At 47.2% G+C, this 23423-nt stretch overlaps 2 protein-coding genes across 2 annotated transcripts in view; both read left to right on the plus strand.

The window, feature by feature from the left end:
- Positions 1 to 23423, plus strand: part of PDIA5 (protein disulfide isomerase family A member 5) — a 128874-nt gene that overhangs the window by 80640 nt on the left and 24811 nt on the right. The window contains exons 12-14 of the mRNA XM_045032179.1: positions 9896 to 9966; positions 12301 to 12464; positions 14558 to 14688. Coding sequence (XP_044888114.1) covers positions 9896 to 9966; positions 12301 to 12464; positions 14558 to 14688 — 366 coding nt within the window. The remainder of the gene's footprint in view (positions 1 to 9895; positions 9967 to 12300; positions 12465 to 14557; positions 14689 to 23423) is intronic.
- Positions 1033 to 1725, plus strand: LOC123378431 (actin, cytoplasmic 1-like). The gene has a single exon (XM_045032168.1). It carries the CDS (start codon positions 1033 to 1035, stop codon positions 1723 to 1725), a length of 693 nt encoding a protein of 230 aa, XP_044888103.1.

Genomic DNA, 23423 nt, shown 5'->3' on the forward strand with positions numbered 1-23423 from the left:
CTTCTGTAGGCAGAACTGTAAGTTTTCAGGGGTAGAAATTTATAAGTTTTTAGCAGTGGTTTTGAAAACAAGTTGCTGCAATACAGACTGTCTGTAGTTTTATGTCTTTTTAATGGTCCCAAGTGTCACATATAATAAATAAGAATGCTGTTTATTTTGGGGGAGGGAAGAAATTCTCTTTAGTTAAAGCTCTACACTGCCATGTAAAAGGTCTAGATTCAGTTTCCATTCCTGATCTCTTGCTTTGTAGACCACAGGGTTGGGTATACTGTATAGGAGGGCATGTATGTATGGAAGAGGGAGGAGAGTGCAGTACTGGGCATATCCTCGCATTGGTGAAGTTGGGTTAAGACCTGCAGTATTGGAACAGACTAGCTGTCCATCCGATTCAATAACCTGTAAAGCTTAGCATGTTCTCTACTGAGGTTTTGGTCTTTGTAATGCTATTATTAACTGAAGGCTAAAATGCAGGTACCTCCGATCTTTACAGGTAGAAAACATTTTACTCCACTTGGAGATAAGTCTGATAATTGCAGCAGTTGTTGTGGAATATGAACGTTGCCATCTCTGTTGTGCATCCATGATTAATTTTTATTTTAAAGGCGAGATTGTTCTGTCCGATAACCTGCAGCTAATAATTGTGACTTAGATTTTTCATTACAGGTCAGTCCAGCCAGGTGGTAGAATAGATAGTTTCATTGCATAGAATTGTATGCTCATGTCTTCATTCAATCATTCTCCTTTGCAATGTGATGTCTGAACCATTCTGCTGTCCCTTATTTTCACTTGCTAAATGCTACTATTCTATGGTGGGAAGGAGTGTGCTAGAGATCCAGATAAGAGTAGGGTGGCATTTTCAAATGTATCAAAGTGGCTCCAAAGTACCAATCCCACTGAGAGCTAGTAGGATTTATGCTCCTAAGTCACTTAGGTATTTTTGAAAATCTCCTCCCTAGCCCTCAGATACTTCCAATTTTCATCATAGCAAACAGTGGGCCTCAGTCCATGCTACGTGACTCCAGTTTTACTCAGATGATGTTTGAGACCTTCAACACCCCAGCTATGCATGTGGCTATCCAGGCTGTGCTGTCCCTGTATGCCTCTGGGCGTACCACAGGTATCGTCATGGACTCTGGGGATGGGGTCACCCACACAGTGCCAATCTACGAGGGCTACGCCCTGCCCCATGCCATCCTGCGTCTGGACTTGGCTGGCCGTGACCTGACTGACTACCTCATGAAGATCCTGACGGAGAGAGGCTACAGCTTCACCACCACAGCCGAAAGGGAAATTGTGCGTGACATCAAGGAGAAGCTCTGCTATGTCGCCTTAGACTTTGAGCAGGAAATGGCCACGGCTGCTTCATCTTCCTCCCTGGAGAAGAGCTATGAGCTACCTGATGGTCAGGTGATCACTATTGGGAATGAAAGGTTCCGGTGCCCAGAGGCCATCTTGCAGCCCTCCTTCCTGGGGATGGAGTCCTGTGGCATTCACGAGACCACTTTCAACTCCAACATGAAGTGTGATGTAGATATCCGAAAGGACCTCTATGCTAACACGGTGCTGTCTGGGGGAAGCACCGTGTATCCTGGCATTGCTGACAGAATGCAGAAGGAGATCACGGCCCTGGCACCCAGCACAATGAAAATCAAGATCATTGCCCCACCGGAGCGTAAATATTCCGTCTGGATTGGTGGCTCCAGGAGGGAAAGCTCAGTGGTTTGAGCATTGGCTTGCTAAACCCAGGGTTGTGAGTTCAATCCTTGAGGGGGCCACTTAGGGGTCTGGGGCAAAAATTGGTCCTGCTAGTGAAGGCAGGGGGCTGGACTCAATGATCTTTCAAGGTCCCTTCCAGTTCTAGGAGATTGGAGATATACCTATTATTATTATTTTTATTATTACAGTGGTGAGCTACATTGGTATAAAGCTGCAGTAACACAGTGGTGAATCAGGGCCAATGTGTCCTATAGCTTCATGGGGTCAAATCCTCAGGTGGCGTGAATTGGCTATTCCTGAGGGAATTTGGCACCAAAAATTACAAATTCTGCGCACAATATTTTAAAATTCTGCATATTTTTTATTTGTCAAAATAACACAATGTAGTCACATCAGTTTCAGTTTTTTGGTAATTTTTGTCAAAATATTTGTCAGCAAGTATTTCTGTAACAATACAGACAAAAAGATACAGGAAATGTTTTTTGACAAATAGATTCCTTACTAGGCAAATTAATACAGAGCTTGGAGTAATAATTCATTTAAACTACAATACAGAAATGTATTTCCTGTACCCCTCAGAAGCAATGCAAAGGGGGAGTCAGGGGTGATGGTAGAGATGAGAGGGAAGTAATTGCTGGGAAGGAGCCTGGGAGTGAACCTGGAGAGGATGGGTGTGTGTGTGTGTGTGTGTGTGTAAATATGGAACTTTTTGGGGGGGTGGAGGGTGAGTTGGGGAGCCTCCCCCATGCAAACCCTGGCTGACCCCTAGCCTCTCCCACTCAGTCAGGAATATCTGCCCCGTCCCCATGTGTCCCTGCGCCCAGGTGCCCCTGCACCCCCACTGAGTCACCCCCTTCCCACTGTCCCCATATATACCTGTAGCCCCACTCAGCTGCCCCATCTGTCTCTGCACCCCCTCCCCACCCTGCTGGTATCCTTACACCCCCATTCAGCCACCCCCAACTCCCCATCCCCATGTGTCCCTGCACCTCCACTCAGGCTCCACTGGTTCCCATGTGTCCCTGTCCCCCTCTTCCCCCCAGTGTCTCTAGAACCCCACTCAGCCATCCATCCTCCCCCATCCCCATGCATCTCTGCACCTCCACTCAGCCACCCCTGCCTCCATGTAGCTCGGCACCCCTGCTTCATTCTGTACCCTTCAATAGCCCTTCTGAACTCCAGACTGTGAGACCAGGCCAGGCAGCCCTTATAATACTCTGTCTTTCCCTCCATATCCCAGGCCTCCTCACCCGGCCCCGCAGGCTGGGCACTGTGATGAACGTAGCCTTTGCTCTCTCCCTATTGGTTGCTGACTTCTATCGGTGGTGAGCCGGCTCTTCTGTTCTGGCACCACAGCAGCCCCTGGTGGGCAAAAGGTGTAACTGCAGTGCCTCGCAGTCAGAATGTGTTTTCTGTGGAGAAAAAAAAATCTGCGGGACACATGAATTCTACACATGTGCAGTGGCACAGAATTCCCCCAAGCATTGAGTAATTGGCATGGCTCGTTTGGTTTCACTAGAGGCACATGGATTAACACCTGCAGAAGATCTGGCCCCTGAGGCTCTAAGGCAGGGGTTCTCAAACTTCATTGCACTGTGACCCTCCCTTCTGACAATAAAGTTACTATATGACCCCTGGGTGGGGGGTATCGGAGCCCGAGCCCTGCCATCCTGGGTGGGGTGAAAGGGGTCTGCAGCACAAACCCCGCTACCCCGATTGGGGTGGAGCTCAGGCTTCAGTTTCAGCCCTGGGTCCCAGCAAGTCTAATGATTAAAATGGGGTCACGACCACTTTGGGGTCACTTTTGAGAACCGCTGCTCTAAGGTGCTTTTATCCTTTTTTGAAGAGAGCTCACAGAGCACCGTCCTCTGTTCCTGCATTGTCACAAGAAGACTGAAACATTGGTAATGGCGTCTTCAAAGGTGGACCTCACAGCTGCCGCCAACTAGGCATATGTTTGCAAAATTCTCCAGCCTGCTGTCTGTGATAAAAGCTCCCTTCTATACCTACAAGCTTTCTTGTCAGTTCTGTTGGTAACTGGTTTCCTGGACTGGAGCAGAACCTTGGTAGTATGGAAATATTCAGTTGCTCACTGGTGATGTAAGTCTTAATAACTCGTCCCTTTGTCGGTATACTGCTACCTCTTCCAAATTAATATCATTCCACCCGCTCATTCAACTGCTTTGTATCTGAAAGCACTCCCAGCTGCTAGCACTTGGGATGTGCCAAGTTATAGTCCTGTCTGCCCAACAATGGGGTTTTGGTCTCATGATTCTTGCAGTTTATGCCCAAACCCTATGCTTTCTCTGTCTTGGAATGATACAGAGGACGTTAAACAACATGATTCTGGCTGTTGTCATTGAGCCTTTTGACTCCTGATTAACTAGCAACTGCACTGGAGGAAGAAGCTGTTTATTCCGTGGTTACTGAGGGCAATTGAGAACATAAATTATAAATAAATAAGGAAACTGGAACTCTGTGCAGCTATTTTAAAACAATTAGCAGGGGCTTGCGTTACACAGTATGTACAGTACTTGATTTTTTTGCAGCTTTTTTTAAAGTTTAGATCCCCCTCTCTTTTCAGTATGGAATATTAATAATTTACACTTGTTTTATGTATCACATTTCACTGCAGTGGCTCAAAGCATTTCACCTCTCTTAAGCCCTGCAGACTAGGTAAGATGTCCATTGAATAAGTGGAGGAAGCTGAGGCACAGAGATGTCAAATCATTTGCTGAAGATCATTCTGCAAATCTGCAGAGCCCAGGGCTGGTTTTCCTGCTGCGGGGTGAGAGTCACTAACTTTCACTTCCGCGGGAGTTCCTTTTTCCTGTGATGTGAGTCTAAGGGTACGTCTACACTGCAAAAAATAAACCCTGTGGTGGTGTATCTCATTGCCTGGGTCAACTGACTCAGGCTCACGGGGCTTGTGCAATGGGGCTAAAAACAGCAGTGTAGACGTTCCTGCTCAGGCTGGAGATGGGATTCCGAGCACCTCCCCCCTTGCTGAGTGTGAGAGCCCAGGGTCCAGCCCAAGCAGGAATGTCGACAGGGCTATTTTTAGCACCATAGTGCGAGCCCCAGACAATTGACCTAGGCACTGAGACTGTCTGCCACAGGGGTGTGCGTGTGTTTTTTGCAGTGTAGACATACCCTGAGGCTCCCAATTATCCTTATTCTCACTTATCTACAGTCCTACTCTCTCCCATGTCTCAGATGTTCCCAATAGCCCCAGCCAGGGGAGACGACGAAGGCATATTTGCAGCAGGCATCAAGACATCATTGCACTTGATTGTGACCTCTCTTCCTGTTCTGGGACCGGATAGGTCACTTTCCTTGCTTTGTCTTTTGCTTTTAATGGCTCCTCATGTCAATATACACTTAACACAAAAGTGCATCTTCTCAGAGTGCACATCAGAGGTGTTTGCTATAAAACCTGTGGGCTTCCATCGAGAATCTCAGCAGACCTTATGCAGCACATGATAGCATCTGGGTTAAGGGCATCTTGTAGAATTGTTATTATTTTTCCCATTCATTTTTCCAATAGAAAGCATCCAAACTAGAGGAACTTAGCACTCAGGGAAATATAAACTGTGCTGAACAGCATAATGTGGCAGTCAAAGGAAAGCAATGACCTTGGAATTCATTTTCATGGCTTTCTCATTGACCATGAGAACTTAATAGCAATCCTCGCAAGATTAGTGGAAGGTAGAATAAATAACTATAGGAGAGATTGATTTGCAAGGTTGATATCAGACTTAACTTAGTCTTTCTTTTTCTCTTCTTGGAGGGACTAGGCAGGCAGCAACACACAAAATAAAAGGAAAAGGTAAATTCCCCATAAAAATCAGCAGAGTAGCTTCTCTTTATGATAGTAAAAGCTTTAGCTAAAGGGTTTTTGTAGCCTTAGTTTAACTGGAATTAGGGCTGTCAATTTTTAAAATTGCAATTGATAGCGAGATTTTTTTTTAAATGGTTGCGATTAATCACAGTTTTAATTATACTGCTAAACAATAATAGAATACCAATTTAAATTTATTATAAATATTTTGGATGTTTTTCTACATTTTCAAATATTTTTCAAATATAACAGAATACAAAGTGTACAGTGCTCACTTGATATTATTATTTTTTATTACAAATATATGTACTGTGAAAAGATAAAGGAAATAGTAGTTTTTAATTCACCTCATACAAGTATTGTAAAACTTTAGAACCTCTACAAGTCCACTCAGTCCTACTTCTTGTTCAGCCAATCGCTAAGACAAACAAGTTTGTTTATATTTATGGGAGATAATGCTGCCCTCTTCTTATTTACAATGTCACCTGAAAGTGAGGACAGGTGGGGTCTGCTTGATAACAACAATCCAAAGCAGTGTGGACCGATGCACCCTCATTTTCATTGTCTGAGTCAGATGCCACCTACAGAAGGTTGATATTCTTTTTTTCTGGTTTGGGTTCTGTAGTTTCTGCATCAGAGTGTTGCTCTTTTAAGACTTCTGACAGTATATTCGACTCCTCGTCCCTCTCAAATTTTGGAAGGCACTTCAGACTCTTAAACCTTGGGTCGAGTGTTATAGGTATCTTTAGAAATCTCACATTGGTATCTTCTTTGCATTTTGTCAGATCTGCAGTGAAAGTGTCAAATCAAACAACATTTGCTGGGTCATCATCGGAGACTGCCATAACATGAAATATATGGCAGAATGTGGATAAAACCACGGAGAAAGAGATGTTAAATTCTCCCCCAAGGAGTTCGGTCACAAATTTAATTTAACGCATTATTTTTTTAACAAGCGTCATCAGCATGGAAGCATGTCCTCTGGAATGGTGGCCAAAGCATGATGGGGCGTATGAATATTTAGCATATCTGGCATGTAAATACCTCACAACGCTGGCTACAACAGTGCTATGCAAATGCCTGTTCTCACTTTCAGGTGACATTGGAAATAAGAAGTGGGCAGCATTATCTCCCATAAATGTAAACAAACTTGTTTGTCTTAGTGATTGGCTGAACAAGAAGTAGGGCTGAGTGGACTTGTAGGTTCAAAAGTTTTACATTCTTTTATTTTTGAGTGCAGTTACGTAAAAATAATTCTGCATTTGGAAGTTGCACTTTCACAATAAAGAGATTGCACTACAGTACTTGTATGAGTACTGTATGAATTAAAAAATATGATTTCTTTTGTGTAATAAAAATAATATGAAGTGAACACCGAACATTTTTACTCTGTGCTGTAGTTGAAATCAATATATTTAAAAATGTAGAAAAACATTCAAAAATATTTATAATACATTTAAATTGGTATTCTATTATTGTTTGACAGTGCGATTAAAACTCTGATTAATCGAGACTATTTTTTTAATCTAGTTAATTTGTTTTGCATTAATTGCTTGAGTTAACTGTGATTAATTGACAGCTCTAACTGGAATATAGCCTCTTTCCATCCTACGGTCACACAATATTGTGCTACCCTATTACCTGTTCTACCCATGACACGAGAGATGTTTCTTGGGATACTTTGGGCTTATATTTGAAAGGTTTTAATACCATGATCCTGATTCTCCTCTGTCTTACATGGGTGTAAATTGGGAGCTAACGCTGTTGAAGTTGGTGGAGTTGTACCAGTGTAAAGGGCTATGAATTCCCTGAATTACGAATTACATTTTTGTTTTCCAAACAAGATAGGCCTAATCTGCCTTTTCCTACCCTGCCATGCGAGAGCTAAGATAAATTAACAAATACAGCGGAAAAGCATTGATCTTTGTGGCAATTAATAGCAACCCATGCTTGCTGATCAGCAGTCAACAAGAAGCTGGACAAACCTACATTGTATCCCTCTTTTTATTGGGGAGCCAAACGAACAAGTAATTGATCAGAGACTGCCCATCTCTGGGGTTGCTGAGTAAACGTCTCAAGCAATCTGAGCTGTGATTCAAAGTTTTCTTTATTTACAGGACGGGATAACACAAAATGAATAAAGTTCCCTGCTCCAAAAAGGTTAAGTAAATCAGTTCAAGTCTATGTCAGCGGGAACTGTCAATCCCTCCCAGAAAGCTGTGTGACTGCAGGATTTCTGCAGTGGCAAATAAATCATCGCACAAGCTTTTTGCATGCTCTTAAAAACGGGATGAGCATTGACTGCGGTGCTGAGACAGTAACTCTTTAGGCTATTCCAGCTTTTCTGAATAGAATTTCACCTCTTAGTCAGGGGCGGCTCTAGGCATTTTGCCGCCCCACGCACGGCAGGCAGGCTGCCTTTGGACCAGCGGACCCTCCGCAGGCACGCCTGCGGGAGGTCCTCTGAAGCCGCGGGACCAGTGGACCCTCCGCAGGCATGCCGCCGAAGGCAACCTGCCTGCCGCTCTTGCGGCAACCAGCAGAGCGCTCCCTGCGGCTTGCCACCTCAAACGCGCCCTTGGCGTGCTGGGGCCTGGAGCCGCCCGTGCTCTTAGTGTATCACATTTGGTTCCAAGCTCAGGGCTTTTGCTCTTTTGACTGTAAAAGCTCGTCTTGTAGCTCCCCAAGGCAAGGAATTTCAGTTCCAAGACCAACCTGATTCTGCCATTTTAATGGTTTTAAAACTTCATTTGTTTTACTCACATTAAAAGCGTCTCTTGGTATCATCTATAGCAGTTGGGACTGTACCTAGTTGTTTCATAGATGTTATGCCATAATGTTGTAATTTAGGCCCTGTTTGTGATGGGCTTTGAACTTAATGTAACCACAGTTCCATCTGTTATGAGTGCAAACACGGGTGTCTGGCCAGGTTCTAACACCATGTTCAAGCATAGATCCATAACTGCTCTGGTTTTGACTTTCTTTCTTCCAGAATCCTTCCACTGGGCTTCATCTGGCCCTGCTTAGTCTCAGTGCACTCTTTGAAAATGGTTTAAAAATAGCCCTGGTGCAGTCTACACAGCCTAGAAAACGGCTTTTGCTGGAGCCACACTGAAACGGACATCAAGCCCCGTTTTCAAATATGGTATTCAAAGCCCAGTAAAGACAGGGACTTTGAGTGACTAATACAGCAACAAGCAAAGGAGGAGAACAACATGACTGACCGCAACCTAGGGGAAAATAAAAGCACCTCTAGGGATGGTCATCACCGAGTATCTAAATGCAATATATCCCTTTTGCAGCACAGTACATTAACCGCCTTCAGGGTTTCTCCCTGTTTAAAGCTGTTGATAACCAGTTCTAGTGCTTTCAGGCTCTTGCCCCTTGACAAATGGTAGGCCAACTCTATTCTGTGTTTGTACCGCACTTAGCAGAACGGGGTCCTGGATCCATGAGCAGTTCTCCTAGGAGCTCCAGGGATAAAATAATAAATAATAACTTCACACCTCCTTTGGTGTTCACACCTCAACTGCTAGAGGAGGGCCTCACCCTCCCTGACTGAACTAACCTCATTATCTCCAGACTGATTCTTGCCTGCATATTTATACCTGCCTCTGGAAATTTCCATTACATGCGTCTGACAAAGGGGGTCTTCACCCAAAACGAAAGCTTGAGCTCCAATACATCTGTTAGTCTTTAAGGAGTCTTTGTTGCTTTTCACACAGGAAGTACCTTTATCTCCATTTTACAGGCCTTGCCTTCATTAAGAATATATGTATTGGTGTAAGGACATGGAAGTGATTAAGCTGGTGCAATCCCCTAATGTAGACTGGCTGCACCAGTATAAAGTGAGATTTGTATCACGGCAGTGTAATCCAAATTAAATTGCTAATTTAAGATGCACCAGCATAAACCCAAGTTTAAATTGATGAAGTTACCCTGGTACATCATTTCTCTAAGTCGATCAGAATTTGGAAATTGAGGCAAGAGAGGTTGAGTGACTTGACCAAGGCCACACTGTATGTCAGTGTCTTGACAGATACTGTGTGTTCTGTACTTCTGATTCATTCCAGAATCCTGCAGAATGTGTCTATTGCATTTGTTTAAACAAGTTAAATTCTAGTGACCATTTTGGAAATGATCCAAAATGTTGCTGAAGCTTTACAAATAAAACGTTCTGAATTCAAGTAAATCTCTACTACATGGTTCTGGACATTGACTGTGACGGGATGCGGCAATGACTAACCACGGAGTGATTCTTTGTTTTTAGTGAAGCTCTAAATCCAGCTGCCAATATCATTACATAATGTAGAGTTTAATTCGGGTTTTCTCTGGCAGGGTGCGGGCACTGTAAGAAAATGAAGCCAGAGTATGAGATGGCCGCAGAGATGCTGCACGGAGCCAGTGATGTAAGCTAATTTCCTTTATTTCCCCCTTTTCAAATAATCCATGATAAATACCAGAAGTAATAAAAATGACTTTTCCATCCCTCCCTGCCACAATTTTAGCTGTTCTCATCCTCCCACAGGGCCCGCCGAGATGTGCTTCCAAAGTACAGTCTCATCGGTAATGCATGAGCCTTGCCAAAGCGTTAGCAAGAACATTCTGTCTTGAGCGAAAACAAAATTGCCAAGTGATTATATATTGTGCTGTAGGGCCTTATTTATACACAATATGATCAAACCCAAATATAATGTGAAAATGTTTATTTTCCCATTCATTAAAGGCCTCATGCTAAATGCAAATTAAGAAGACGTGGGGGGGTTTCGGTTATGGTGTAGATGCAAAAATTTAACGGGCTTGTTTCTCGTCTTGCATACATTGATTTTACACTGGTGTCATTCCACTGTACATCAGTGTAACTAAGAAGAGAATCCCAGGCCCAGCGATGATGATAATCACTGTAGTTGATTCAGCACCAGCACAGCACAGGCCATACAGGAACGGAAGAGATGGTCACTGCAGCTCAGACACTCAATGCCTAGGAGACAAAGGTCTTGTCTCAAAGCATAGTAGGTCCTTTTTCAATACTGCTCCCTTCCATGAAGCCCATCAAGCCCTCCCAAAGAAAAGAGTGTCAGTTAAGGAAATCTGAATTATTTGGCACAAGAGTGTATTGGAGTTGCAGGGGAAGACCTGAGGGGAGATGGCAAAGATGAGAATGGGAGGAGGATATGAAAGGGGGCATTTAGGAACTCTTCTGGGGGAGGAGGTAGGAAGAAGTGGGGGAATAGATGTAGGATAGGATGGTGCAGACACTTAAAAGTGAGATGGGGGCTTGAAGTTGATGCAGAACGCGAGAAGAAGCCGGAGGAGGGCTTCAGAGAGTGGAGTGACATTGTTAGAGTGGTTAATTTATCAGCAGCATTCAGTATCGATTGGAAGGGTGCAGGAGGCAGTATGGGAGGCCATATAGAAGAGGCAGGATTGCAGTACTGGAAGCAAGCACTGACCAAGGAATGGACAGTGAATTAGTGGGAGGATCGGAGACAACAGGGTAGGTTTGTAGCGATGTCGTAAGGGAAAAAATAACTGCCTGTGTGTTAGGAGAAAAAGGGAGGGGAGCATTTGGCACTATAGTGTCAGGCTGGGGAGGGGAGTTGGAAAGTGGAGTTTTCAGCAACGATAGACAGGAAGATTTCAGTGTGAGGGGTGTGGATCAGGAGCTCAGTTTGCTCCATGCTACTTCTCAGTTGGTGGTAGGGTATCCAGGATGAGATGTGGGACTGGACAAAATGGAGGGTGGGGTAGAGAGAGGGTTCTGAGGGTGGGTAATTGGAGAGTAGAGAGTGTATCAAGGTCACCTATGTTTAATGATTTACGTGGTAAAGGGAAAATCCTGCTCCCCCATGTGGCTGTGCATAGCAATAGAACCAAGACAGTCCCACTGTGCCGGATGTGGGGATGAGAGTTGTGCAGGTGGGCTGCCCTGGCACAGGGCAGAGCCTGGGTTGCACAGGCAGGGATGAGGCAGGACCCAGAGGATCTGCTGATGCATATGTCCTCCAGTCCTCCTCCTCAGCTCTCCTGTGGCCAGGGCATATGAGGGCTGTGGATGGCCTCTGCAGCCATTGGGCTGAAGTAACTTTGTCTGAATGGCTTCACAGCCACCCAGCCTGGAAGGGAGAATTCCTCCCATTTGTCTCCCTCCCCTGACCATAATACATCTGGTCAGTGTTCAGCTAGGCTCCTGAAGCTGGTTGTGTGCATCAGGCTGAGCTGCAAGGTCTTGTGTTACTTTGACTCTATGACAGGGGTAGGCAGCCTATGGCAAGCGTGCCAAAGGCGGCACAAGAGCTGATTTTCAGTGACACTCACACTGCCCGGGTCCTGGCCACCGGTCCAGGAGGCTCTGCATTTTAATTCAATTTTAAATGAAGCTTCTTAAACATTTTAAAAACCTTATTTACTTTACAGACAACAATAGTTTAGTTATATATTATAGACTTATAGGAAGAGACCTTCTAAAAACATTAAAATGTATTACTGGCACGCGGAACCTTAAATTAGAGTGAATAAATGAAGACTCGGCACACCACTTCTGAAAGGTTGCCGACCCCTGCTCTATGACCTGGTAAAATATATCCATCCCTTCAGTGATATTTAGAGCCAGCTGTGTTTTTCAATATACATGCAGTTTGCACTTGGAGTCTAAATCAATACGGGTGCCTCTGAATCTGTACCATCTCTGGGCTAAGAGTGAGTGTGATGCCATGGTTTGCAGTTAGCTTTCTCTGTTTCAGAGTCCTGGTGTCCTTGCAGCCGTTGATGCTACTGTCAACAAGGCTGTGGGAGAAAGATTTCACATCTCAGGGTTCCCTACGTTAAAGTACTTTCAGGATGGAGAGGAGAAGTACACTCTGCCGCAACTCAGAACTAAGAAGAAGATCATTGACTGGTTGCAAAAGTAAGTTGTATGAGTTGGAGATTTCATCCAGATTTCTGGCTATTAGCCACTGAAGATTGCTTTTGTGAAGAAGTAAATCTTAAACTGAGATTCATCTCATACTTAAATCCTTACTAACAAAAAAATAAATTGAAAGTACTGAAAGCCATACAAAGAGGTGTTCATTATATTTTTTTAATATACAAAATCCTTTGTTTGCTATGGGTTTTTTTTAAAATACGTGTCCCGGTAATTCTATCCCAAAATAAATATTTTTAAAATATCTCCTAAGCCTTTCTCGGGGGGGGGGGCATAACAGTGGCTCAAACAAATAAGATCAAATTTGCTGAACCCTCTTTCTGTTAGCCAGTAGTTTTCCTTGTTTAGCAGCCAAATTCTTGTAGCTGTACTTTTTTCTTTCTGAAGTAATGTCTGACCATCAAAAATGGCATTTTTGTTATGAGTTGCAGTAAAACGTACAGATTTAGGTTGAATGCACGTTGAGAAGAATGTAGCTCCAAGAGGGAAGAATTGTTGATGTAATTGTCTCTATTCACTGTTTTGGAAGAAAAATATAAAGAATTGTTTTTCTTGACGTACAGAGTTTGTTGTTTCAGAAACTTTGTGTTTACTCTGTTTGCTGTATTGTGCCACAGAAAGAGGTTTCGTCTGTATTTTTCGATTATTTGTTGAAGTTGTTGCGTTTTCACCATCTAATTGTGAAATGAGGCATCCAACCTTGATTTTTTTAATGGAAGAGTTTGGTTAATAATACTTGGGCATTTTTATTGTGGTGGGCTTGTAAGTCTCTCTAATTGCCTTACATCAAAGGATTAATTTGGTCTCACAACACTGTTGTGTGAAAAGTAAGTATTAGACACGTTTTACACTGGGGTGCACTGGGGAGCAGTGAGATTGTGATTTGGCCACGTTCACACACACAGTCAGTGACCGTGAGGAATACAGACTCCCTCTTCCTGCTGTAATCACTGGACGCTCTCCAAAGCACAGTACCCAGAAGCCAGATGTTGAGCTGGGATATATTGTCATAGCTCCATTGAAGTCTGTAGAACTATGACAGTTTACATCAGCTGAGGATCTGGCCCCCAGGTATCCTGATTCCTTTGTTAGCAACTGGGCAACTCAGTAGTGATGGAAATATGGTTGGTGTCTAGTGAATGACCTTGAATGGAATTAAAATGTTGAGTTTTCTTTTGTTTTTATCCATAGCCGACTGTATTTAAAACAGTACCTTTCAAAGTGACAGGAAAGTGTGGAAACTGTAATTTAATACTGCGGTGACAAATGAAGGTCTTGATAATATGCCTTCACACTGATGATTTTATATAAGTAATCACTTATTTAAGATACAGCAGGAATGAGTCTGAGACATGTCCATGAGGTGGTGAATAGCAAGAGATTTCTAGGGGGACTCTCTGTGTACAGGATTGCTATTAGCTGGACACTATATGCAATCACAGTTGATATATGAAATTCTCTTTATTCAAATGTTGCAGTTCATTTACTCCATACCCTCCAAAATGGGCTAGTGTTGATTATTGTATCCTGGTTTCACTTTTAGAATTTTGTATTTCCCAGACGGTCTTGAAAGACTTGATGACAAGTTTACATTATGGTGATTCACAGTACATTGTTTGCTTTAGTGGGTGTGATTGATGGAATCAAAAGGCAATTGACATACACCTGCTATACCCTAATGTTCTATATGCATGGCTATAAATGCAGCCGTACTGGTGTGACTAGAGCAAATCAGGAAACCTTTATTTCAGCCTGACCTTTGTTTCAGAACTATAAATTCCCCCAGTCTTTTTAAATGGTTCTGGAGCAAAAGTCCACTCTGTGACATCTTTGCTGAAATAAAGGTTTTCCTATATTGAACCAGTCATGTTCAAAATCACTTTTTAACTGATTTCTGAACATTAACTCTTGTCCTTCCTGGCAATGGAAATGCTAAGTGCATTTTTCTTCTGCACAAATAGCCATAAGGATCCTCTACCACCATTTCCTCAAAGCAACCGGTGACTGAGCCACAAGGCCTCTTTGCATGCTTCTAAAAAGATCTAAGAGATCCATGTTTTTTTCTTCTCCTCTAGCCCGCAAGCGCCACCTCCACCTGAACCGGCTTGGGAAGAAAAGCTAACAAGTGTTATCCACCTAGCCGGAGAAGACTTCAGGGAGTCTTTAAAGAAGAAGAAGCATGCCCTTGTCATGTTCTATGCCCCATGTGAGTATTTGTGTCTCTGTTTATCATATAGCTTCTGTGTCCCTTGTAGCTTCTGAAATCCTGTGTGTTGTATATACTTTTGTAAACAGTCGTTAATTTAGACATAGACCTGAAACAAACCTCCAGATCTGAACACCCTAAGTTTGTAGAAGTTCATATCTCATTCTGACTTAGTTGCTTGAAACCCTCCCTAATATATTTTATGAATCTGTAGTGGGGGTAGGATGGGGCCTACAGCTTTAATCCAGAGACTGACTGTACTGCCAGGGATCACAAAGGAGGCAGATGAATAAACAGAAAGTGCATTTATTTTCCTCTGCTTCATTTTATGGCCTGCATAACAAAATGTGATTCCTTATAATATAGTGATGGATACGTTCGTACGTTCATTAGTATGTTACTCCAGTTTATTTGCCATGCTAGCTCCAGTGAAATCAATGGAGTAATGCAAGGGTGAATCAATCCCTTGATAGTCCAAATCTAAATTCTGATGGAACCGTTTCAGGAGTAATCTAAACCCACATTTTGATCCCTGCCTGGAACGAGAGTCCAACTTTAACAACTTCATCACCAGATTATCTCATTTACGTATAAATAAGCTCCAACCAGCTCCCTTTAGAAGTCAAAGGGAGTCTTTCCATTGAGATAAATGGAGATTTGGATCAGGCCTTTTGTAAATCAGATGTGCAGGGTGGGGAGAGAAGCCAATTTCTCCCACTATTTGAAATAACTCTTTTTCTCAAATATGTTCAGTGCTAGAAATGTTTCCGGCCAGCACTGGCGCTTGGCCTTCTTCCTGATTTGCACTGTGTTATTTAAATCAGCAGAGTCATCCCTTCCATTGTCAGTATTAGTCCAGAGGTGGCTGGACGCCATTCAGCTTTTAGTCTTGGGGAGGTGTTTTGGTTTGTGTTGGGGGGAGTCTGTTTAATATCTATGAACTGATTTGTTTTATTAAGGGCCCTGACTCGGCTCCCACCCAATTTTTCATGCAAAATACTGTACCATAAGATGACTGTCTCTGCAATTAATTGATAGCATTTAGATATGTAATTTTCTCAATCGGATTTGTTCCCACACAACTGGAGACTGTTTTTGAGAAATCAGGCCCTTAATGTTTAATCAGGCAGGAAAAAAGCTCCTTATTTTGCTTTTCTGTAAGAAAATTAAACATGAATGCATTCTGGGCTCCTGTGAAGCTCTGCTGGATGTGGGACGCAGAGAGAAGGGAATTCCTGGGAGGTTGTAAAAGAAAGGGGAAAGAGATTTAATCCTTTTTCAACTCCAGTTCCCACCGCCCATTGACTAAAAGTTGCCCTTGTGCCAGGAATTTCTGATACATGGATCCCTATTGATTAAGAATGAAGTTTATTTTAAAAGCAAATACATTTAATAGTAAAAGTAAGACATATGCCATTGTTCTCTCCAGCTAGTTCATTTTACCCTAGCTTCCTAGTGTGAACAACATCCATGGAGGGAAGAGATCTTTTTCTTCCCCCACCCATGTGTGAGTGTGTGTGATTATCTTTAGGTCATTTTAACAAAATCTAAATTAAATAAAAACTATTTAAAAGCATGCATTTAAAATATTTTAGTCTTCATAAGTCACTAAGGGCATGGGTTAGAGACTCATCAATATGCAACTCCAGTGATCAGAAGCATGTGGCTATTTACTGATACTCTTACTTGTGTTGGATAGTACCTTATACCATAAGTAGTCCCACTGAAGTCAACAGGGCTACTTATGAAATAAGGTACTAATCTCATTGTGAGTAAGGGTATCTCAGTCCGGCCTTAAGTGCATTAATGAGTCGGCATAATTCAGTGCTGTTTGGTGCAGCTGGATTACTCTTTGGATGTAGTTTTACAACACACCTTTGGGTAAAGTGGTACGTGAGTCTGTCTGCATAGAGGATAGATTGGTGTTTATTAAATATCCTCACAGGGCTGTTTATGACTTGTAGTCAAGAGTGACCGAATTTCCATTACAATTTCCCATGTTCAGGGTGTACAGTATTTCAGCAGATTTGTTTTTGCTTAATGTGTGTCTGTGTGCATGTGGGGGTGGGTACACACACACATGCAGCAAGCCTGCTTTTAGTCAGGCCTGGTAGGAAAGAACTGATGAATATTTTAAATCTCTGGTTGCAGTAAGATCATTATTAAGGAAACAGAACAGTACAAATCATCCTATACGGAGTTGGCTGCGTTTCTGCCCTGACAATGTGCCTTCTGCTAAATTTGATAGATTATCTTTTGTTTACCATTTCCTCAGTCATGGGACTTCTTGGTGCTTATGCTTGCCAATTAACGTTAACTTGCTTATTTTAGTGCAGAAGGAGCACTGCTAAAATTGCCAGGCCTCATTAGATCAAATAATTTTCTTTCTCTATTCAGCACGACATCCTAGGCCAGTTCAGTCCTGCAGTGGTTACTGTATCCAGTCAGTGCCCTATGAAGGAGCTTGTCTTTTTTTTTTTTGTAAGAATTGCGAACCTCTGATGATTTAGATTTTGGATCTAAAACAGTAGGTTGAATGTTCTGACCTTTCTAAAGCCTTCAGTTAGACGAATAGACCTGTAGGCAAAGGCCACAGTCATTTCCTACCTTTTATCCTTTTCAAAATAATTGCTTGCATTTATATAGAACCTGATAACCCAAAGCACTTAATGCATCTAGGAATCCCTTCACCCACTGAAATACAGCCACTTGTGGGATCGGAATGTGGCAGTGTTTTAACAGCACAGTGCAACCCTTCACAGTCGTTTAAAACAGGAAGTGAGGCATACTGAATCAAACCAAATATACAGGGGGGATTTAGGTGGGCAGTGCATAAATTCCCCATCAAGAATTTGGCCAGGACATGGAGCTAATACTTCCATGCTTGCAAAAGGATCTTAATGACTTTGAACATGTACCAAAGCCCCTTGAAGTCAACGGAAAGACTCCCATTGATCTCAGTGGGCTTTGTATCAGGCTGTTTTGAGTGGTAAGGGTCTTGGTTTTATGTTTCATGCAAAAGATGGCAGTTCTAGCAGTGTAATGACTCCTAATTTATATTAGGCTGTTAGTACTGACTTGGTAGAAGAGCAGCACCCACTATATAAACAATGCTACTTGTAGTAACTAGGTTTTCACTGGTCCTCCATCTTGGTACTAAGCAGATCCAACCCGGAGCAGAGTGGTTCTGTATGGCTGTAGGCTGTATGGTGACAAATGGCATTATGGCTGCAGGCCTTTTCAGCTGTACCAAAATTTCTTCTTCGAGTGATTGCTCCTATGCATTCCATTTAGGTGTGCGCGTCGCGTGTGCACGGCTCTCCGGAACATTTTTACCCTAGCAACTCCGGCGGGCCGGCTGGGCGCCCCCTGGAGTGGCGCCGCTATGGCGCTGGATATATACCCCAGCCGGCCCGTCCGCTCCTCAGTTCCTTCTTACCTCCCGTGACGGCCAGTTGGAACAGTGGAGTGCTCCCTTACCTCCACAGCCCTAGCGTTTCTCCATCTCTTCGTTTGTATATAGTTCATTACTTAGTTAGTATAGTTGTATAGTTAGTCAAGTTTAGTAGTTATTAGTGTAAGTAGGGAATTAGAGGGGTTAGCCCTCTTCTTCCACTCCCGGTGCGGGCTTATGCCCGGGGCACCGGGATTCAACCCCTGCGCGGCTTGCCAGCGGCACATGCCGGTGAGTGATCCACACGACTCCTGCCTTCGCTGCCTCGGGGAGTCACACAGGACTGACAAGTGCCCAATCTGCGTGGCCTTCAAACCCCGTACGAGGAAGGAGCGGGACTCTCGCCTCAAGCAGCTGCTAATGGAGGCTTCGCTCCAGCCTCCGGCGCCAACTCCACCGGCGCCGAAGCCTTCCTCGGCGAGCAGCGCACCGGCAGCACCGAGCCGCTCCGGTGCCGAAGCCCCTCGACACCTGGCACCGACGTCCCGGCGCCGCTCCCTCTCCCCAGGAAGGAAGCATAAGGCGCCGAAGACGGCCTCTGCAAAGCGTCCGCAGAGACCGTTAGCCCAGCCGCCTCCGACAAAAACGGTTCAGGCTGAGGCAGTGCACGGACAGTGCACGGTGCCATCGACTCCGGCGCCGCAAGGGCCGTCGAGTCCGGCACCACCCAGCTCCCCGGTACCCACCGAGGATGAGCTGCGGATCCCGTCCACGCCTGAGGCGTTTGCGACGGCGAGGGAGCTAATCGAGCTCACGGAAGCTCAAAGCCTCCGGCCCCCGGCACCACCGGTGCGGGCCCTTAAGTCAGTGGGCAAACCGCTGATGATGCGGCCTCCTTCCCCTGACGAGCGAGATGGTCGGCGTTCCAGGATTCGGTCTCGATCCCGGTCCCACTCTCGGAGACGGTCGCCGCCGCACCGATCCCGATCTGTAAGACGATCGACCTCGCGACGCCGTTCCCCGTCTCGGCACCGGTCGCAGTCCCGGCACCGCTCTCAATCGCGGTACCGGTCGTACTCCCGGCAACGGTCCCGCTCCCGGTCACCGAGTCACCGGCACCGCAAGAGGTCCAGTTCCAAAGACCGCTTTCGGCACCGAGACTCCTGGAGCCACTCCCGACGCCGCCGCTCGCGGTCGAGGTCGACCTCCCGGCGCCGCCGGTCGACCTCCCGGCGCCGCCGGTCGACCTCCCGGTACCACGCCACATGCAGGTCCCGCTCCCCGATTAGGTCACGCGATGACCGACACCGACCTTCGACACCGGCTAGACACTTGATGCCGGCATCGGTCGCACGCTCGGGGATCGCCTGAGCTCCTCCCTGGCCCTCTCGTGAGCCCTCCATCGCTTCCCCTGAGGGCAGTGCAGTGGACTTCAGGGCAGAGTCGCAAGGTCGGGACCATGGACCCCAACACTGGGGATATTGGGTTCCCTGGGCCCAACATGAACGAGGGCCCTCCCTTCCGCCGAGGCAGGCGGGTGCGGAGCGTTCGGTGCCGGAGGCCACAGTCAGCAGGCCCCCCCGTCTCCAACGGGAAAGACCAACTCGCCTCAAGGCCCGGCGGTGGGGCAGGAGGCCGTGGCGGCTGATCGCCCAAGGGCAGAGCAGGCATCTGACAAGGTGCTGCCAGGCCACTCCTCGTCCTCCTCACCCGATGAGGCGGTGGCGGGGGCAACACCATCCGAACCCCCGCCTATTGACCTAAAGGCACACCAGGACCTTCTCCGCCGTGTGGCAAAGGCTATTAACCTGCCCATTGAGGAGGTCACAGAGGACGATGACCCAGTAACTGATGTCGTGGGAGCGGAGGGCCCCGTGAGAGTGGCACTGCCCTTTATCCGCACGATACAGCGGAATAATGCTACAATCTGGCAGTCGCCTTCCTCAGTCCCCCCCACGGCGCGAGGGGTGGAGAGGAAATATTCCGTCCCGCCCAAAGGGTACGAGTACTTGTACGTGCACCCAACCCCGGACTCTCTGGTGGTCCAATCGGTGAACGACCGGGAGAGGCACGGGCAGCCGGCCGCTGCGCCAAAATCTAAGGAGTCACGGCGCATGGACCTGTTGGGGCGAAAGATTTATTCAGCGGGTGGCCTTCAGCTCCGCATAGCGAATCAAATGGCGCTCCTTTCCCGGTACACTTTTAACATTTTGGGGTGCCTGGGTAAATTTTCGGAGCTGACCCCGCAAGACTCCCGCAGGGAATTCTCGGCGCTCCTGGACGAGGGCAGGACGGCCTCCCGGACCTTAATTCGAGCAGCCTTGGACTCCGCTGACTCAGGAGCCAGAACTATGGCTTCCGGGATAACCATGCGGCGCATTGCGTGGCTGCAATCCTCCACCTTGCCGCCGGAGGTACAATACACCCTCCAGGACCTCCCCTTTGATACACAGGGTCTCTTCTCAGAGAAGACGGACTCGAGAATTCAGACCCTGAAGGATGGGAGGATTGCTATTCGAACTTTGGGCATGCACACGCCGGCCACCCAGAGACGGCCGTTCCGGCAGCAGCCCTACCGGCCCTTCACCCAAGCCAGGTCTAGGCCATTTAACAATCGCCGGACGGCCCCCTACCGCCGCAGGCCGTCGGGGGGTAGGCGTAACCAGAACCAAGGCCCCTCCAAGGCCCCTCAAACCCCAAAACCGGCCTTTTGATGGGACGCCCGAGGACGGCCCGCCACTCTCCTCCCAGGATCCATCCCTATTATTTTCAAATCGCCTTTCCCGCTTCCTCCAGGCGTGGTGCTCTATAACATCGGACAGCTGGGTCCTCAACACCGTCCAGCACGGCTACCGCCTGCAGTTTGTTTCGTCCCCTCCCTCCCACCCACCTTCCCCGTCCCTCTTCAGGGACCCCTCTCACGAGCAAGTCCTCTTACAAGAGGTCCAGACTCTGTTGAGCGTGGGTGCCATAGAGGAGGTGCCTCGCAGCAGGCGGGGCAGGGGATTCTATTCCAGGTATTTTCTCATCCCCAAGACCAAAGGAGGCCTTTGTCCCATCCTAGACCTCCGGGAGCTCAACAGACACCTGTGCAAGCTCAGGTTTCGTATGGTGACCTTGGGGACCATTATTCCTTCCTTGGATCCGGGAGACTGGTTTGCCGCCCTCGACATGAAGGATGCATACTTTCATGTGGCGATTTACCCCCCCCCCACAGATGCTACCTGTGCTTCGTGGTCAACGAAGCTCACTACCAGTTTGCGGTGCTACCCTTCGGCCTCTCCACCGCACCGAGAGTGTTCACCAAGTGTATGGCGGTCGTGGCCACAGCCCTCCGCCATCGTCGGATACATGTGTACCCGTATCTCGACGACTGGCTGATTCGCGGTCGGTCCCAAGAACTGGTAGCAGCTCAGGTGACCGAAATACTGTATCTCTTCCGTTCACTAGGCCTGCTCATCAATGCCGAGAAGTCCAGCTTAATTCCAGCACAAAGGGTGGAGTTCATAGGAGCGGTCCTCGACTCCAATTTAGCCAGAGCCTGCCTCCCTCGTCCTCGGCACGAGACGATGGTCTCGCTCATACGGGCACTGCAGGCCTTCCCTACAACAACGGTGCGATCCTGCCTGCGCCTTCTGGGTCACATGGCAGCGTGCACGTTTGTGACCGCGCACGCAAGGCTGCGACTTCGCCCGTTCCAAATGTGGCTGGCATCGGTGTACCGCCCCCATCGCGACCCCATAGACATGGTGGTGACAGTTACAAAGCCCACTCTCCAGACGCTCACCTGGTGGCTGGATCCGGGGATTGTCTGCGCAGGGGTCCCGTTCCGCCCTCCTCGCCCGTCTGTCACCCTGACCACAGACGCCTCGGCGCTGGGATGGGGTGCTCACATAGGAGACCTGCATACCCAGGGTCTCTGGTCAGCTCGGGAGCTCTCCCTCCACATCAACGTCCGGGAGCTGAGAGCGATCCGCTTGGTGTGCCTCGCCTTTCGGGCCCACCTACAGGACCGCTGTGTAGCAGTGTACACAGACAACACCACAGCCATGGTCTATGTGAACAAGCAGGGCGGAGCCCGATCCTCCCCACTTTGCAAGGAAGCGATGCTCCTATGGGATCTTTGCGTGACCTACTCGATTCGCCTAGAAGCGTTTTTTCTGCCGGGAGTGCAGAACACGTTGGCCGACCATCTCAGCAGGTCCTTCGCCTCCCACGAGTGGTCCCTTCGCCCAGATGTGGCTTACACAATCTTCCAGAGGTGGGGGTTTCCCCAGATAGACCTGTTTGCCTCCAGGGCCAACAGGAAGTGCCACAGGTTCTGCTCGTACCAGGGTCAAGCTCCGGGCTCCCTTTCAGATGCGTTCCTCCTGCCATGGACGGATCCCCTCCTCTACGCATTCCCCCCGTTTCCGCTCGTACACCGGGTGTTACTCAAGCTTCGGAGGGACAGGGCCCGTGTAATACTCGTCGCTCCGGCCTGGCCGAGGCAGCACTGGTACACCCTGCTGCTCGAGTTGTCAGTTCGGGATCCCATTCCCCTTCCCTTATGGCCGGACCTCATCACTCAGGACCTCGGCAGGCTTTGTCACCCGAACCTGCAGTCGCTGCATCTTACAGCTTGGTTCCTGAGTGGTTGACCAACGCAGAAAGGGGTTGTTCGTTGCCGGTGCAACAAGTACTACTCGAAAGTAGGAAGCCTTCGACGCGGTCTACCTACCTCGCAAAGTGGAAACGCTTCACGATTTGGTGTGACCAACGAGGTCTTAACCCATTCTTGGTCCCCATCCCGACCATCCTCGACTACCTTTGGTACCTGAAAGGTCAAGGTCTCGCGATCTCTTCCCTGAAGGTGCACCTGGCGGCTCTGTCGGCCTTTCGGCCCGCCATAGGCGGCCGGTCCGTCTTCTCTAACCCGATGGTTGCCCGCTTCCTTAAAGGTCTAGACCGTCTGTACCCGCCGGTACGTCATCCTACTCCAACTTGGGATTTGAACCTGGTTCTGGCTCAGATGATGAGACCACCCTTCGAGCCCCTGGCCACGTGCTCTCTGCTTCATCTCACCTGGAAGACGGCCTTCCTCGTGGCGATCACATCCGCCAGACGAGTCTCGGTCCCCCGTATACCGTCTTCCATGGGGACAAGGTGCAGCTTCGGCCGCACCCGGCCTTCCTCCCCAAGGTGGTGTCGGCCTTCCACCTCAACCAAGAGATCTTCCTCCCGGTCTTCTTCCCGAAGCCGCACGCCTCACCTCGTGAGCAGCAGCTCCACACCCTGGACATCCGCAGGGCCCTCGCTTTTTACATCGACTGGACGAAGCCCTTCCGGCATTCGACCCAGC

The sequence above is a fragment of the Mauremys mutica genome, chromosome 10, assembly GCF_020497125.1.
Source record: "Mauremys mutica isolate MM-2020 ecotype Southern chromosome 10, ASM2049712v1, whole genome shotgun sequence".
Classification (NCBI taxonomy): Eukaryota; Metazoa; Chordata; order Testudines; family Geoemydidae; genus Mauremys; species Mauremys mutica.